The sequence below is a fragment of the Erpetoichthys calabaricus genome, chromosome 11 (genome assembly GCF_900747795.2).
Source record: "Erpetoichthys calabaricus chromosome 11, fErpCal1.3, whole genome shotgun sequence".
Classification (NCBI taxonomy): Eukaryota; Metazoa; Chordata; class Cladistia; order Polypteriformes; family Polypteridae; genus Erpetoichthys; species Erpetoichthys calabaricus.
In genome coordinates, this window is record NC_041404.2 from 75,448,264 (window position 1) to 75,467,622 (window position 19,359).

Consider the following 19,359-nt stretch of genomic DNA (forward strand, 5'->3'; position numbering starts at 1 on the left):
TTGATGCACATACTTATGTTAGCACTGTCCATGACCAGCTCTGTGGTAATATTAAATGCCCAGTTATCTAACATTTATGAAGTGAACATATTGCTAGGTCCTTTGGATATCTTAACACAACCAGCTTCAGCATGGCATGTTATGATTTTTATGTTTGTAAAATTAATTTCAAATGTAATATTCATCTCACAGATGTATGCAAGTGTATTACTAGTTTAATCTGCTTTTAGAAAGACTATTCTGACCTGAACAGTACTCATAAAACATCCACAAGCTGCTACTTTGGCTGAGAATCTGTCAGCCCAGGTGAACTGTACCATATGGTTATATACCTAGTTAGAAAACAACAAACATATTAGCCAGTTAGAGTAGAATAAAGAATCTCGAAAACAATCATATTTTTGGTATGTCCTGTCTAAATGGATCAGTATGAGAATTAACTGGGTTTTCATGGCAAAAAATGTTCACGCTAACCCCAGACCACCTTTAAAGTTGTGCCCTCTGAACTAGCACAGGAGATCTTTGAAGGCCACCAAGCAGGATCATCTCTACATTTGCAATGGACTTTCCTCAGACTTTACTGTTGATTCTCAGAAGTGAAATCTTTTTTCAGTTTAAAAAAAAAACTTGCTGAATATACTTAGGTGTCCCATCTTTTCTTAATTTCAATTAGGGAGTGAGTACTGAAGGGGTTTAATTAGACATTTAGTCACATCTTTAATTAGAAAAACTAATTCCTGCACTGAACTCTGCACAATGTGCTTGGGTACACAAAATGTCTGAATTACACTGCATCACAGAATCCTGCACAAGTCATGCTGTAATTTGATTCTCCAGTTATCATACTGCATTTCACAACTTGAAGCAAAGATTTTTTGTACCGTACTTCAATTTGTGCAAATCCACTCACCTCATGAATTGCTGGAAATCAGATTGCATGCAGTGGTTTGCTACTTTACTAATAAAAACAGAAGTATAAAGATACAGAACAAAATAAGACACTAAATGTCATCATTCTTTTTAACCACATGACATGGACGCAGTTTCTTAGCAGAGTGGTGGCGGGCGCTCTTTGCACCACACTTGTGTGTCAGCTGTGGCGTGACCTAAATGAAAGAAATGAAACAGTTAAAAAAAACATTCTGTATCACTGTACTTATTCTGCAATGGTTCAAAAGCACGGATAATGACCACACATCTGCAAGGACAATAAATTAGCATGTAATTGAATTCTTATGACCTTGGATGAATTAAATGGTGGGAGTGCTCAGTGGAGTGGAATCACCTTATTTAGAAAATTAAATAGAAACCTAGAAGGGGGGTACTTTTGTGACTACCATTTAAAAAAACAAAAATGGATTGTTTAAAAATATTACTTTCAACCATAAACTGGGAACTTACTCTTTACATTATCACTGTCACTAAGTGACTTCCACCTGGACGAATCAGTTTTCTTCACATCTATTGGTAACACACTTTGTCCTCATATCTTCTTAGACAATGGAAGCATCAACGTAACAGCAATGACGGCTATAAATTGAAAGGTAATGACTGACAACTCTTTTTAATAGTATGGGTTTCACGCATAAATAAGAATGAGATCACTGGAGTGTGCAAATTAAGACATAATGTTCAAATCATATGAAGGATGATAATGTGAAAACTGTCTGTTTACAAATAATTGAATCTTCTCTTATTGCCTAGAATTTTCTCACTTCTAGCATTAAAAGACAATAATTAGAGCTGTATAACATTTCAGAAACATCCTGTGCTTGTCAGTCCCTTTCAGTTGTTGCTGTCTTCTCACAATCCAAATATGGAGAAATATTCCACTGCTTGTGCAATGTTTACAGAATGAAAGAAACCACTCACTTCTATAAAACAGGTATTTTTATTTTTTTACATTTTCTAAGACTTGAACAAACTGACTGTTAACAACACAGCAAACAGGCCAGATGCAGTATTCTCAGTCATAAACAGTAAATCAACAATAGCAAACATACACCAAGAACTTATAGACAAGAACTGCAGCAAAAAAAGATATATTGTTGCTTTTTTATACATATATAAATATATATAGAAAGAGAGAGAGAGAGAGAGCAAGAGTGAGAAAGATAGGAAAAGTTAATAACATGCAGAAAGTTGAGAAATTACAGCAACTCTCTAAGAAAGAAAATGAAAAGTACGGTAAAAATGAATAATTTACTGCATTATAGATACTCATGTCATTAATAATACAGATATCGGACTCTGCTAAAGGCTAAGCAGTTAGTGTTTCCTAAATTTATTATATATTGGAGTGTGTTAAGAAGACTTTAGTAGAAGACAAACAATTCTCTTTGAGACATTCCTGCCAGACATCAGACTGCATACGAGACGCTATAGCCTGAGACACCAGACTTTGTGAATTTTCCTGTGCAGCGCATACACTCTGGTAGAAATACTCCAACCACAGATGCTGGATTGTGTTTGAGAAGCTTGTATCCAAGTTAATGGAATCTAACACAGATACTGTACTGAAAGGTCTGTTAGAAATCACTTTAGTCAGAGATAATAGATAGTCAAGCAAGAGATATTGGAATACAGCTAAATATACTCCAGTTAAAGACACCAGAATGTTAAAGACAATTTAGAAACACTGCAGCAAGTGAATTTTAACCACACAATTAGAAGAGTTTAATCTCCCAAAGATGTAAAGAATCTTTCTAATTCTAGATATGGTCGCTTGATTGTTGTCCACCCAGAAAAGTTATATCATACTTTGATTATGATATTATATACAAAAAACAAAGGTAATGTGGCACACGAAATGTTGAGCGAAAAAGAGAAATGTGTGTTCTTCCAACAGATTTCTCTGTCTCAAGATATCCTCCCATATTAGGTCACATCTCCCTTCTCTTTTTCATACCGTACTCGCTGCTAAACAAGTCTTGATGTCAGAAAAATAACCACTTTGCTCACGAAAACACACTGGGGTTTCCTTTATTTCTGAGCAGATAACATACTGCTCATCTGGTTAAAAGGTTGCTTTATTACTTAGAACTAAATTGGCAGAATCAAAGCATTCCTGTATCCTTTTTCTGTATTCTTTGATTAGTACTTTAACTGAACATTTGGCAGATTTATTTTAGTTCTCTTTACCTGCTAGATCGTCACTTCCCTTGCTTGTGAATCTTTTATCTGTAGATAAATGTGCTTTTTAAATACTATACTTACATACATTTCAATAAAAGGCATAACATAAAATTTTACTCTGATTTAAGGCAGTTGGAAATTTATTGAAAAGAGATGAATGTGCCAACTAAATCAAAAACATTTGTTTCAGAACCCCATGTCAGATGAATTTTTTTATTTCTTTCAAAATTCTTTGCAATTGATATGTCAAAAATGTTACTTATTCTTTCAGTTGCTGTACACTTGTGCTTTCAGAAAGGGAATTTTCCTCATGAAAAGAGGTAGCTCTATGGAACATGTTTTCATATTGTGGAGCATTAATGAGATATCGGTGGTGTGCACAAATTCACAAAGAAAAGGCTGAAATGGAAATACAAATGTGGTGGCTCAGTGGCTTACATCCATGAAAAAGACAGGTTGCTATTGTATAATTGTACTATGGGGAAGGTCACAGACATACAAACAAACAGATGTAATACCCAACACATGTAAAAAAAATCTACAACTGAGTAACAAATAGAAAATGTCAAATAAGACAAAGGTGTAGCGTAGCAATTTAAAGTGGCAATGAAGGGAATGAGTCAGGAGTATTTGGAATTCACTGCACTAGTATACGTTCATTTTAGCTCTCTAGGCAAGACATGACATTACTGTTCCCTCCTCCCTCCCTCAAACCATTTGTGTTTAAAAAATCCTATTTGGTGCCACAAGGGTAAACATGTTTTCATAAAAAAAATTTTTTTTGTCAATTTTACCTTACATTTTTACTTTACTCTCAAAGGGCCAAAATAAACTAATCTAAAGGCAAGTTTAAAAAAATGTTTCAGGTAATAATTTTAAGAAATTATCTAATAATACACAATAATAAATAAGGTTGTAAATAAAATACATTTTCATCAAAAAATGGCACAAACAATTAAACACACAGAAAAAGCTGTTGGCTATTTAAGAGTATTAAGCATGTAGTGTTATAAGATGAAGCATTAAAATATTTTGGTATTTTTCTTTTGTGCCACTTTTTGTGTATTATTTACTAACTAAAAATGAATGTTTTTATTTTACTTTTAAAGTTTGTTGAAATTACATTCATATCCAGAAATATCCCAGATTTGCACCTCCAGACCGGCTGGTTTAAAAGTCTGTGCTTTGTGCCAACATTCAAAAACAATAAAAAAATCCCTCCCCTATAAACTGCCAAAATCAAAAGTTCTTTCGTGACTTAACCAAACATCTGTCACATACGATTTGCCCTTCTCTTTAAAGGCTGAATCATGTAAGATGTAACAATTATGCTGAACGAGAAAAGACATTCTGTATCCTTTGACAAGGCATCAGCTTTAAAATGTAAACCTTTCACATTTGGGTCTTGAGTAAGCAGGACTGGTCATAACTAGATCTGGTCAGTTTCCACAGGCTTACCAAGACCAAATGTGCTGTACTCACAGCTGTGTGTACCATAATACAATGCACTTTGCTGATACTGCATTTGTTTTTATAATTTAATCTTTCCTTAGCTGGTAGGTGTTCTGTGATTGTGTTAAGTGACTGCTTATGTAATTCATATTGATCAGTTCTGTATTGGTGATTCTTGGACTTGGAAGAACCCAACACAACATCTTTGAGTCTGAGCAATTTACATGATGTGAATAATGCAAATGATATAAAGAAGAATTTGTCCTATCACCTTGCAGCATCAGCTTCATGTAGCTTTCCAATAATGACATTTGTCAGTACTAAATAGTTTTTAGATAGATCTCAAAAGAACTGGTCAGCATTCTGTTCAAACACTTTTTCGGAGCTCAGTCAGGTTTCAGATGTTCTGTAGGCACAAAAACTTGGTTTGAATTTTCTGGAAGCCCACTATGACCAGGGAAACTGAATTTCTGTCAGCAAGCAACTCAAGAACATATTATTTAACCATATTTCTGGAGCGCCAAACGGTGAAGTGGCCACTTGGAGTGGCTAATTTTAAGAGCTCCAGGAGGATGGAGTGAAATGATGTCTACACTACATAATACTTACTACAGTTAGCCGCTATGATCTTGGCAAGACTACAATTTGTCAATATGCTACAATAAAAATTACTATTGATATTTCTGAAAGTTTCAAGTTGGTTCCTAAAATGCTTTTTGAAAGAAACTCAGAGAACCAGGACATATGATAGAACATGTTGTAATAATTATTGTATGTGCAATGCTGAAACCATGCCTTTTGGCTGCCTGAATTATTACACATTGTTAATACAAAGCTGGCATGGATAAACTACCTACGCGATTTTCCAAGAACCATGCTTAAGCTGATCACCTGACATATAAATACTGTGGATAAATGATAGTAACTGTAGATGGTGCAGATTCATCTACCATTATACTGTTGTAACTGACAGCAGAGGATTATATATCCTTTTGCCATCAGCAGATCGTGTCCCATGTGCTAGCATTTCCTGGATTGTGATCCAGTTATCTAGGATCTTTTTGTTACGTTTCTTCATGGTCTTCTTGTGGCTCAGTGCAATGATGCTGACCTCATTTCGGCCCTCCCCATTCTGCTGTTCTCGAAGGCATTCCAGCCTACTTTGCATCATGAATTCTCTTCGTTTCCGCTGTTCACGTGCACGGATAAGGTGTTGCTTTCGTTCTTCTTTGCTCCAGTAGCGACCCATCTTCATCTCACTAACTGCATCATCATCTGTGGTCATGCCACTGCGCTCCTCCTTGATCTTCATTGCACGTGCTTTTAACAACCTATCCCTGACTGGACGTTTGGCCACATACCGTGTGCCATCACTTCGCACTTTCACTTTCCATTCCATTCTGGGTTCTGTGGGAGGGGATCCTCCCAACTTCTGGGAGGTACCCATAACCAGAGAGTCTTTGCAAATGCTGGCCAAACTCATTGGACTTTGATGCCCACTGCTGCCTTCACATGAACCACCAAAATCATCCAATGTGGTAGTAGTGGTAGTTGATGTGGTTGTCCTCAGCTGCATGCAACTTTGGTAACGTTCTGGGATATACCCTCCTCTGTGGCGTCTGGAAAAATATGGGCTACTGTCCCCACTAGCACAGGAAGGTCTCTCCAAGGTACCACCACTGCCAGCTTTTGGACTTCTACGAACCCTTTCTTCTGAGTGTCTCCTTCCATCTCCATCCCTAGAGAGTGAGCGGAACTTGCCAGGGCTCCCTTCACGACTTCCACTGTTTGTGTTAGCTGTAGCTGAGTAGGAAGTCTTATGAGGAGTCCGGTTTAGGTTTTGTGACACTTTCTCTGTGCTACTAGGACCTGGTTTGAAAATGGTTTCACTAACTTTGCGCAGAGGGCTCTCTAGCAAGGGCTGATCAGTCATGAGTGGAGTGCTTCTGCAGCTCTCCCCAGTGTTATAAGCACTTGTACTATCCTTATCAGATTTTTCTGGCAGCTCAGTAATATCAGAAAGTTCATGCTTCTTGGGTTCACTTACACTACCACTGCCATACTCATAGACAGCAGAATTGGCCTCTTCCTCAAGAAGCCAAGCCTTCATGCAACGCTCACGCAACTGTTGCATTTTTTGTGCACGTAATATATTTCTGCACTTGAACTCCAAGTGCCGCAACTCTTCTTCCAGCATGGCCATTTCATGCTCCATGCTCTCATTACGGTTGACATCAAGAGAGAGTCCACGAGCCAAACCTACTGCACCACGATAAAAAGCAGGGGCACTGGCCAACTGTAGGAGCTGATTTCCATTTTCAAAGTGACATTTAATTTCCAGAAGTTCTCTGTACCTCTCACACTCCTCCTCAGTTAGCCCTGGCATCATGAGATTTGCCTCTCCTATATAACCACTACTTGGAGTGGTACCAGCTCCAGTGCAGTCCAGAGCCAGCAGTGAATCCGTGCTGAAGTGAAAATCCCTGCTGTGCAGTGAGGAGGTCTCACTCTTATTGTTGCTTGTACTGCCAAATCGAAATTTGCGCAGACTGCCTGGTGTATTTGTGGTGTTTGTGTTGGTAGTGCTGGTCTGGTCATCTCCTAGCAGGTCATGCTCAGAGGATTCTTCATTGCGTGTGCTCTCATCTGTTCGGCCCACTCCACTGTCTAGTTCCTGGCTGTTGCTAAGCAGTGTCCTCAGCGTATCTCCACCTTGGCTAGACGTTTTGCTGTTTTCGTTGACATGGCAAGCATTGTCTAATTGATGTTTATCATGGAGATCATTGTTGTCATTCTGTAATGAAAGGAGAGACAAGGTGAGCTCAGGAATGAAGTCAAGCAGGCAGTCTACTCACTAACAATCTTAGTTCAGTTTAGAGCTCAGGCTATTCTTTTTTACCACCATTAGTTACTTGAAGAATATCTTTTGCCTTAACTAATTGCAAAACAGAGCATTAATTTATGTCCTTGGTTTTCACAATTTGTCAGTATGACTTGAACGTTTTATAGAATGTGGGAATTAAATTTGTCTCTTGAGTGCCACTCTATCAAATTAAATCATCATCATCTTTAGAAAAAAATGAGTGTGGTGTAAAAAAAGGAGAAACAATTTGGGAATAAATTACGCATAATAAGAGCCACAAAAAAAAAAACCAAACAAATATGCTTTCAACATTATACTACTACTTTTGTAGGAAAGGGAATCATCCATCTGATCCACAAAGACTGTTATGCAATGTCTATTGACAAAAAGGGGATATGCTATATGCTATATCGGTGATATGATATTGTCATCAAATGACGAAATGACATGTCAAAATAATTTCAGATAAACCACAATGTTATAGTATTTCTCAAAAAACTTCTATATAATGTAAAAATCTTGCCACAGAAAATGGGTTCCCTCTGACTGCTAAGTAAAATAATCAATGTGCATCACAGTTAGACATATTAAATTACATCTGTTGTTTGTAAAAAACATACTCTGTATTATAACTGCATTCTGTACTATGTACTCTTAAATTAAATTAATAATTAAAACAGCCAGGTAATCTTTTGTAACAAAGCTATATGAAAGGATCATTAAACTGCAGTAAAATTACTAAATCTGCTGCACAATTAAATTTAATTTAATTAAAGTAACATCATTGTGCATATATTGAAAAAATGGGGTAAAAGTGAATCCATTATTCCTGATATACAGTGGGGTAAAGTGATACTTGTTTCCAACAGATAAAGAAGCAGAACATTGAAATGACAGTCACTACAAACATGGGGGGAATGTAAGGTACTGCAAGTTTGCCACTGGTAGTAGATTTAAATGACATACTTGAACAGTCAAAACAATGAAATAAAGTAATAGCAGGTTCTCCTTCAGGAGACCAGTGTACAGTAAAATATAAATGAGTCATAGGCAGCAAGGTAAGTGTTACTGTATAATTAGAGATAATGAAGTAAAATGAAAACAATGTTCTGGTTTCAAACAGAATGGAAATGACACTGTGTTTCTCCAGAAACAGAAAGTTAAAATTACATTTAAAACTCTTCAAAGACATGGAGTTCAAGTAATAGTATGGGCACTCCATGGACAGATGCACAAGCTTTTGTTACCTTGCTGCAGTCTGCCAGGCTTACAGATGGTTGAAGCATGCTGCCAATGCTTTTTCATGGACAAGTGTGGGTAAAACCCTTATGTTTTCTCTCATGATACCTGAGATGGTGATCCAGCGCTAAGAGTCCGGAGGTGTTCCTCGTCATTTTCTGAACCCAGATCATCCAGGAGGTCATCACGGTCGCTATCTCTCCACCTCTTTCCCAACTGAAAACAAACCCAAAAATAATAAATTGTCATTTATTTGTCCATATAATCTTGCCATATGCTAACAGTGTGTTTCATTATTATTTATGAGCCATATCCACTTCATGTTTGGGAAACCTAAAAGCATAATGACATGTAAATCTGTTTCAGGTCAACAAGTGCAAATTCTTTTACATAAAAACAAGACTTAATTTTGTTTGAGGACACAGGTTACCTATTAGTCTGAAACAAACAAACTCACCTCAACATCAGGGCGTGCCAACAAAAGAGAGATATTGGTGCTGTTCTCACGAGTTAGAATGGCTACAGCTTCTTCACGATTTTGGACATCAATTCCATTAATCTGAAAAAATTGATAAAAAATATCAACAAGCCAAAATGTGTATGTATGTGCAACAAGCTGTTCTTTATATGTGGAATCCAAAAAGTAGAAGAATCTTACACAAGTACCTACATATACTGTTCATACTTTGATGTCACAGATAAATGTCACCATTTTCAAAAATATTTATTGAATAAATTTAAAATTTTTAGGGTGACTTTTTACAACACAAACTGTGTAACCTGGAATTGATCAGATTATTACTTCAAAACTTTACTGCAGAATTTACATTACAGTCAATTGATTAGGTAAAAAGAATCTAGAGCAGGGGTCTCCAACTCCAGTCCTGGAGAGCTACTGGGGCTGCAGGTTTTCATTCTAACCCTTTTCTTAATTAGTGACCAGATTTTGCTGCTAATTAACTCTTTGCCTTCATTTTAATTGATGTACAACTTAAGACTCAGGCCCCTTTTTTGCTTAATTAGAAACCAAACAATATTAAGACACAAGATTAACCAACACATAAACAACAACCTGCATCCATCACACAATAACTGAAAATAAAGAAACGTGAAGGCCTCAGTAATGATGATCTGCTCAGGTCCACAAAACATTTTGACAGTGCTCTTAAAAAAGAAAATCAACAGTTTTGTAAATATCTGCCATGGCAGAATGAGCACCATGGAGTTAGATAACGGGTTTAATTAGCAACGAGAATTGGCTTCAAGTTAAGAAACTGAATGAAGGTTGGAGTTGAGGCCCCAACTTAGTTGGTCATCTGTTGGCTCACTTCACATCAAATTTATGATTAGGTGCCATTTAAGGAAAAAAGAATCAATTCAGCGGTCAGAGTCTCAAGAAAAGTCAATTAAAATAAAGGGAAATAGTTAATTAGCAGCACAAACTGGTCACTAATTAAGAAAAGAGTTAGAATGAAAACTTGCAGCCACAGTAGCTCTCCAGGACTGGAGTTGGAGACCCCTGATCTAGAGTATCCTCCACTTTATTCTTTTGTGTAATATGGTCAATGTTGTAAAAAGGACGTGTGATTTTTCAAGAATTAACAAGTTGAAGTTGGCACGTCAACTGATTTATTTATTTCATCAATCTTGTGTCAAAGTTAGAGTTATCATTTACATTTACATCATTTAGCAGACGCTCTTATCCAGAGCGACTTACAACAGTGTTTGTTAGTTTTTTTCGCATACCCCCTGGGGTCAGAGCGCAGGGTCAGCCATTGTATAGCGCCCCCTGGAGTAATTACAGGTTAAGGGCCTTGCTCAAGGGCCCAGCAGAGTAGGATCTCTTTTGGCAATGACGGGGATTCGAACCGGCAACCTTCGGGATACCAGCGCAGATCCTTAGCCTCAGAGCCACCACTCCGCCCAGTTATAACGCATTGATCTGTTTATTGATTTTTCCTAGGCTTTGGAAAGTTTTATCTGAGAAAAATTTATTTTTTCTTGCAGTTTTGAAGAAGAAGAAACTTCATTCCACTTTAATTTTCTGTCTTGATTTTGATATAAAACTTGTTATATTTTTTAAATGTTTTTGGAATAGCAGGTCAACTTGGTTTTTATTGGGTGCTTTCATTTTAAGGATTGGTTGCTATTATGGAGACCCATTGCCGTGTGCATGGTCTGGGATGTTGTGGCATGTGTTTTCATCAATAGCAAGATGGTAATAATAGGGCCAAAGAACAGAAATCATTCAAATCTACTAAGAGTCTAACTCAGGAGTAGGCTCCTTGTTAGCAGGAAAACTCTCCAAACACTTCAAATTAAATCTTATGACCCCAGTTGAATTGCCTCTAGGAGAAAAAGCAGTTGCAAGAGTTTTCAATAAGGTAAGCGATGTCATGAGCACAAAACCCATATAACTCATTTAATGTAGTTTAATATTCACCTCAACTCTGTGGTGATGGTGAGACCACAATGACAGAGACCACATAGTATGCCCTAGGAGAAATGTGCTGAGGTTCAGCTAGAGGGGCAGAAAATATTGGACTTATGAATTACCGAAGAAATTCACAGCCCTTAGTCCAGTTTTAATATTACTTAAACATGGCAGTTCTTGGCATATCAGTGAGGTCTTTAGAAAACTAAATCAAGTATCATAATTTAACACTGATCCCATGTCAAAAGTAGATGAACGAATGGAGAGACTAGGTGATACCTATTTATTGTACCATAGAAACAACAAAGTGGTATTAGTAGAGCCCTTTGACCATATAGTGTTAAGTTCCCATGCTGAACTCTAACTGTACTGTGTTCTTCCTTGGTGGAAAGACAGTTTAAGCCTCATAATGCTTATTGTCCTGACTACCAGATGATGCTTTCTATTGTATTCTATTTCAGTACCTGAGAAGAACACCTTGCAAAAATATTTGTTTTTTTAAAAACTGTGGGCCTACAAATTATTGGTAACAAATGTTATTTTAATTTATAAGATGCAAAATATTAAGATTTTTTTTGTAGGCCAGTGTAAGTTAAAATCACAAGGCAGACTGAGGCAGATTGTTGAGGGAGAAGGGCTTACCTTAATGATTCTGAGTAGAAAGCTACTGTACTGGGAACAAAGATATACAGCTGAGGAAAGCAGAATCCTTAGATGTGAGTGGGCTGTCTCTTAACTGATTTATAAATTTTTTGGGAATGGAATTCACTCTGCTTTCTGATTACACCCTAAAGCTGTAGATAGCATGGAATAAAGATTCAAACCTTAAAGTGACCAGATGGTCTTTGGACCTTCTCTGGTATTGCTTTAAGGTGATTTAAACCCCCATGGTAATACAGACATTTTCTCTCTCTGTCTCAAATGCAAAATCTTATAATTGATAGGTTTCTTTCACATATATGAGAGCATGGGGAGATGTAAAGTATGACCAAATTAAAGGAGACACGTGAGAAAATGGTGAAAAAATGTCAAAGGTACAATGTTTATCTTTTCGTAGTACAGTCTAAAACCAGTCAATCTGGATGAAGAACAGTGACTCCAATCTTTCTCCAATCTTTCTACTAGCCTAATCATCTGCTACCAATGTAAAAGGACCTCTGCCACACCAGTATGCCTAAAGACCAGATGGCAACATCTCTTAGACTCTTGTATATGCATTACAGTAGTGAATAAATAATTAGACATGTTTTAAATAACCAATCATAGTGTCATAAGCAAGTGGTTATCTGCCAAAGGTCTGCATTCATTAAAATATTACTTTACTATTATATTTATAACTATTAAAAACAAACAATATTCTTCAGGATTGAAAATGCTTAAACATGTTTTCAGGATCATCAATAATCTCCAGGGGCATATAAGACTTGAATATGTAATTAAACATTGGAGTAAAAAAAAACCTTACACATGAGACCATTAGATCAAGCAAGGATCAGTTATGATTTAATCTAGCAAATACTTACTACTACTACTGCTACTTCTACTACTACAACAACATGCTTGTTCACATCAGGCAATGCCTCAAGCATACTCGTAAATGCAAAATGATGACACATGATGCTACACAATAAAAAAATGTAGCCACAATTAATAACACATACTCCTTCTGACTGCTGATTGCCACTGACCTGTATGATGCGGTCTCCCTCTCGGATGCGTCCATCTTTTGCTGCAATGCTGTTAGGGTTCACCTGTGGATTTAATGATGACTTATATCAGTGTCCTTTACTATGTTAGTACCAAGCATGTAGCAATACATAAAATTTCCAGGAAAAAAGTAGTATTCTTGTTATGATCAGTCTTATGAAATTTCAGAAATTTAATGTCATGATCAAAACAAATGTAGGGAACGTCAATGTTTCACCTGTTTGCCTGGTCTCACCCATTTGAATGTTTGTTTGCTTTTACATCTCTATTTTTTCTTTAGTTATCCAAACTTTCTTTCTACTTTTCTGCCTAGTGGACTGTACAGAATGTCTGCTTGACTGTCGGATACTGCCTTACATTGCATGTGTTTGTTTACTGTGGTTTTCCATTTGTCTTTCTGTTTACTATTGTCAAGATTTAACATTAATGTTGCCTTTGACGAAAAGGAAAAACTGCATACCAAATGTGTGTCAGCATTTATATCTAGTTTAGAACAACAGTAATATGGGAAAAATTAATTCACCTTATAGACTAAACTAATTTCGTGCACAATTCCAGTTTGTTTGTGACAGATTGAGATATATTTTGAATACATAAATATTATCTGCTTTCCTTCTCCTAGTAGCTATCATCCACTGCAATAAGGTTTAAAATTAAGCCTGAGAGTGTAGAAAAGTGTTCTACTGGCTTTGTAATATTTGAAACAGTACAAAGGAAGATAGACTCATCTTCAACCTCTTATTTCTGCCCACCCTGGGAAGTTCAATATCAGCAGTGAATTCAATGACCATGCCAGTGCAACAAAGGCAATATTGTCTTTGTATGTTACATCCATCAATAATGAAAGCATCCCATGAAATAAATATTCTGAAGATATAAAAATAATAAAAAAACACTAAGGGACAGTAGAGCAACAGTTCCCCAGTGCAGCAGTTGGCAGCAGAGAGACACATTAATGTATGCACATTATTTAAAGTTACAATTTTAAGCAGGCTCGGGGGTGGGGGGTATTCTCAAGCTGCAGCGACATCACTTGAACATGCGGCCTGAGACAAACTAATGGATGTTACTGATAGAAAATAACAAGTTACACGCATTGGTCATTTGTTTGCATCCTCTCAATTATCTGTGTGTCTGTCAAGTCAGTTTAGTAGAACTCTACAAAATGCTTCATGAATGCTTTTAATTGCACATTCTTCCCCTTCCCCTTGCAAATGCAAAAGCCAGATCATTAGAAGGTGGGATTGCAAAAGAAGAATAATGGTGGCAATAAGGATGCAGTGTGTTCTTAATCTGAGAGACAGAAAATGAAAAATGATGTCAGCTGTGTGCAAAAATCAGCATTAATGGTATGAAGATGGAAATTCAGTTTGCTGCCACTCATGATATTTGTTGACACTTCTACAGGTAACCATTGTCTTGGTGTACCATTTCTGTCTATAGCAACTCCGAACTTTTGATACCCATTCTCGTTGTCCGACCCCAACTTTCCCACTATTGTGACTCTGCATATAACAAAAACATCAATTGTGGTGGGTTCAAATAATCTGAAACTGTTTGAGGCTTGCCTATCCCTCTACACTTTGTCTGTTTTTTTTTTTTGTGGTTGTGTGGTAATAACATTCCCATTACTCTTCGCTTATTTGCTCATATGTGCTTTTTTCTGGCTTAGAACACCATGAAAATGTGTTCGAAGAAACTGAAAGCACAAACAGCTTTATATTTTATGATTTTTTCGGCCAGCTCTATCCAAATTTATGGATGATCCTTTGTAGTGAAAAGTCAAGCAAAATGACACTTTTTATTGGCTAACTAAAAAGATTACAATATGCAATATTGTATGGATGAAATGGATATATGGATGATCCTTTACAATATGGATAATCCTTTATAAATATTGATGATTGTCATTTAGCAGACAAACACATACCATTTTATTTTATGTGTTATTATAGTATTTAGTGTCCTTTTCAAGATAACATGTTGATTTCTTATTGTGCAAACCACTCAATTAGCTTGTTAACAACTAATGGTGTGGCATTCAATGTCCATCAGAAGGAGCTCTAAGAGGATTACCCCAGGACTTCCAGAAGGCATTTCCTCTTTCAGAAGTGGTCTAATAATTCCCAAAGGAAGCCCTAATGCTTCTTCAATTTTTAGTGCAAGAAAGATTGGAGTTGGGTGAACAAGTGAAGAAAAGAGCTTAATTGACAATAACAAGAGAGGCCAAAAAAGGTGAGAAAAAGTTGGGAAATTGATGATCCGGATTGCCTACAGATGCTATATTCCATTGAACCAGGGACTATGGATTGTCATAACTGACGATGAGCCAGGCGATAAGCTCACTTAACACTAAGAGATGGTGCAAAACGCTTTGTGCTTTTATCTAAATCAACAGTGTCCATCAATAAATAAAGTGCAGTGCCATCTTCTTTCAATAATAAATAAATTAATTTCTGTTCTTTCTCTGTTTCCTGCCCAGGCTACTTTATACTTTGGTGCTGCTATCACGAACATCGGAGCACTATCGAGGAAACTAGCAGTACCATGCGCGTCTGTTTATGAATGCATGGCCAGCCAGTTTCCTCATCATCACTCCGGAGCCACTCGTGCACACTGTCCCGAGCACCTGCACCCATCAGGAGATCAAGTTCACTCTTTTTAACTTATTACAAACTGCACTGCCCCAGACCTGCAACATGCCTCATCACTGAGATGTTTAGACAATTGTGTCACTGTAGATAAATAAAGTTGACTCCCCACTGTCTAGTTAGGGATGTGTGTTGCATACCCATATGTAGCTCTTACCTATTCGGTACTTACTGACTGTAGAATAACGGGTTACTCTTGCATAAGTGGGTTTACTGTTTTTGGGCTCTCCTGCTATTGCACTCTATGCTGTTATTCTCATTTTTGACACTTCACTAAGGCTCCTGGTAAATGTTTTGGATGATGTTCTGAGCTTTTCATCTTTCTCTGGTATTCTGCGGAAAGGGCCAGTTTTCCCGATGGAATTAAAAACCTTTTATGTTTCCAGCAAAGACTTTTCCTTGCAAGTGCATTGCACATACATGTTAATGAGGATGGGCAAAGTATAGACGATCATACTGATGTGGTGATTTGTGAGGAGAGTCTAGTTTTCTGTATTTCTGTGGTGGTATTAAAAACTTGTGGCTCAACAGAACTGAAACTTTTTTTTAAGTTGAATTCATCTAACATAATAGTGTTTCAGTTTATTTGGCTGTTTAAAAATCTTCACAGTTTCTAGACTGCATATTGAACTCTGCTTGTTTTACTATTCATTTTTTGGTTAGTTTAGGTTTGATCTTTGTTTCAACTTTAGGTATTTAAGGGTATGGTTTCAAAACGCATTATTTAGTCCTGCTAGATGCCAGGTCCTGTATGCAGGGTTAAGATGAATTTCATGCAAATATCTGTGTGTAGTTTTTCAGGTTATTTTTAATGCACTTGTTTATTTTATTTTTCAGCATGTTATTATGTTTGGTCACTGCCTTCTGAGAGCTTTCATTCAGCTCTGTCATTTTTGTCTTTGCGCAGTACCAACAAACTATTTTATATTGTTTTAGATTGCAAGTCAGACCACTTTTCTGTGTAGTTACTCTTTGTTTATTTTTGCCAGATATCTCCAGAATGTTATTTATGATGTTTGTTTCTTTTGCAGTACATTTTTATGAATTAGTGAAACAAGTCACATATTTCAAGAATGTTACATTGATTAGATCCTTGTACACTGCAGTGCTTTGTCTTTTTTGTTTATAGACTGAACAGATTAAAAGACACTTTGTCAATGATGTTAGGCTGCTCTGGTTTCATCAAACAAATCATTCTTTGCTTATGGTCAGGCAGTAGTCTGTATCTTCACTGTTGTGATTTAAAGTTGTTTAGGTCCATATCTATTACTGAGTAATTCTCTGCACTACCGCATTAAACCAGGGACATTTTCACAGAAAAGATCACAGGAGTGCAGAACAAAGAAATGTAGTTGACTGCTTTTAAAAAACATATAGTTGAGATATTGGAGCAACTTCGATCTTAGCTAACCAAACATGCTTGACAGAATGACTTGTCTGTTCTCATCTGTAAAATATATTATGTTATTACTATACTTACTTGCCTAGGAAGGCTCCTTCAATCTGGCTGTTGAAGGTGAAGACATCTAGAGAGGAATTCCTGGATGCCGCATGAATTAATAATGCTGCTCTATACTATTACAATGGTAGACTTTCCAAAGAGGAGAAAATTGTTTTTATCATTAGAGATCAGGCTTAATTTTTGACTTCTTCTGGTAGTAAGGTTGCTACAGGAAATCCTAGTGCACCTGGTTTGCAGGACAGGTTGTAGGTGCATGACGTGCTATTGATTTATTTCACTGTGGCTGGTAAATTTATGGGGGTGCTTGCCCAATACATGTGATGCTCACAATCAATAAATTTATCACAGTCAATATGTTAAAACATTCAATACCTACTGTGTTATTACAGCCTATATTTACATAGCAGTAATTTCACTGTAATAAGTGTGTACCAACAACTACCAAATTAAAAGAGTCCCACTACTAAAATTCACCTAATTAATAATTATTTGCATTTATATAGCACTTTTCTCACTACTCAAAGCACTCAGCAATTGCAGATTAAGGGCCTTGCTGAAGGGCCCAACAGAGCAGAGTACCTTTTGGCATTTACGGGATTCGAACCGGCAATCTTCCGATTGCCAGGGCATACCCCTAGCCTCAATTACTTTCTTCATTTCTTTTCTACCTCTAAAGAGATACTTATTATTGCTTTGCTTTTTGCTTCATACATTACTTTAGATTGGCTTTTATGTTGCCTAGGTCTTTTTAAAGTTCACAATATTTTGCTGTTTAAACTCTTATTGTCATTCCAGTCCTATGTGTATTATGTTGAATTTTACCTCCATAGTCTTTTTCCGAAAATTATTTCTCTTTGATTTATGATCTGTTTGAACTATCTTGTATCGCACTTTGTTATGCAGTTGATTTAAATTTTATTTTATAGAGCAGTTTATTATGATATTTTCTGTGAAGAGCATACAATAAAAAATGCAATGATAAATTGCCTTCAGTTTTAGCCTTTATTATAAAAAGAAATGATTGTTTCATTTATCTTTTGAGAGGAGACAATTTCGAGGAGCTATTTAAAACACAATGATATAATTTAAACACTTTCTCATTACCTTATGAACTATTTCTCAACACACACATACTCTATGCAGCTATTCTGTGAGTAGTTCTCCATATACAGTGTCTGTCACTGTTACTTCCTCAAAGTATCAAAAAAATTGTACAGTAATAAAAACAACGTATCTTTGTGTTTATAACTGGTTTCAAAACACTAGCACATTTTCTGTGCAAGTCCATTTTCACACCTGGCAGTGATGTAGAATTTTAAAAAGGATGTTACATATCCAGAGTATTAGAGTGCTACCTTGTTGGATATACTGTATACTCATAATGTTGAACAGCAAACTACCATGAACAAACAAGAATTTCTATTCATTTTGACACTTCTTTTGTTTCTTTTTTTATAGTCTTAACATAGAGAAATGAAGTAAACACAATTATGATCTTTATCAACCCAGCTGGGGTTCGGATATAGATTTATATTATAAGCACCTTTAATATTTCAAGTCAAATCACTTTTATTGTCACATCACTTAAAACAGATGTGCAGGTGACTGGAAAACTTGTGTAAAAGGTCCACAGTAGTAGAGCAATATTAACTAAATTTGCACAACAGAGTATACACATAATAAATATATTTAATCATCACGTCACCAATCACACACTGTTCCATACCATAGTGTCTGATCAATGACACCATGAGGTAAGAGATCTAATTTGGCATTATTATACAAATTCAATCTCACTGGTTCTAGTTTCTTTGTAGGCATCCACTCTGGGAATTTGCTTCTTTAAAACGTTTATAATCCCTTATGTGGGGCTGCATAATGACCTACTTATATCCCACAGAATCAAGACAGTACCTTAATGAATGGGCCCTAGGTTCATGGACAAATGTCAAATCTACTTTATAAAAATGAAGTCTGTATGGAATACTTTATACATAAAGATTATACATTCAGGTTCTGTATTTTCCATTCCCTGACTTCCAGAGAAATTATGGATTCCTAAACTTCCTTTATAACATGCAATATATTTTAGTTGATGTAAAGGCAGAAAAAAAGAAATAAATTGTTCAAATTAACCTAAATAAAATAACCAAACATTGCCCACATATGTAATTTGTCTGTCAGCCTGTTTATCTCACCTACCCATCTAGCTGTTTAAGCAGATTTCCTACTTCTGCATTTATTTGTTGACATATTTGACTGCACTTGTCTTAGGAGGCAAACTGATTTTTCCTGCCTGTTTTTCATGAGTTTCAGTTTAGGCATCTGTCCTTCTGCTTGCTTTACTTGCCCCTATCATTTTAGCCTTAGTCACATCTGCCCATTCATTAGTCTATTATATCCATTTCCTTTGTGT

At 36.4% G+C, this 19,359-nt stretch overlaps 1 protein-coding gene across 2 annotated transcripts in view; it reads right to left on the reverse strand.

Moving 5' to 3' along the window:
• Window positions 1–1,878: 1,878 nt before the first annotated feature.
• Window positions 1,879–19,359, reverse strand: part of LOC114660595 (PDZ domain-containing protein 4) — a 128,858-nt gene continuing 111,377 nt past the window's right edge. For both annotated transcript variants that reach the window (XM_051933792.1, XM_051933791.1), the window contains exons 6-9: window positions 12,812–12,874; window positions 9,147–9,248; window positions 8,798–8,905; window positions 1,879–7,381 (exon numbers count right to left, since the gene is read on the reverse strand). In XM_051933792.1, coding sequence (XP_051789752.1) covers window positions 5,540–7,381; window positions 8,798–8,905; window positions 9,147–9,248; window positions 12,812–12,874 — 2,115 coding nt within the window. In that variant the 3' untranslated portion in view covers window positions 1,879–5,539. The remainder of the gene's footprint in view (window positions 7,382–8,797; window positions 8,906–9,146; window positions 9,249–12,811; window positions 12,875–19,359) is intronic.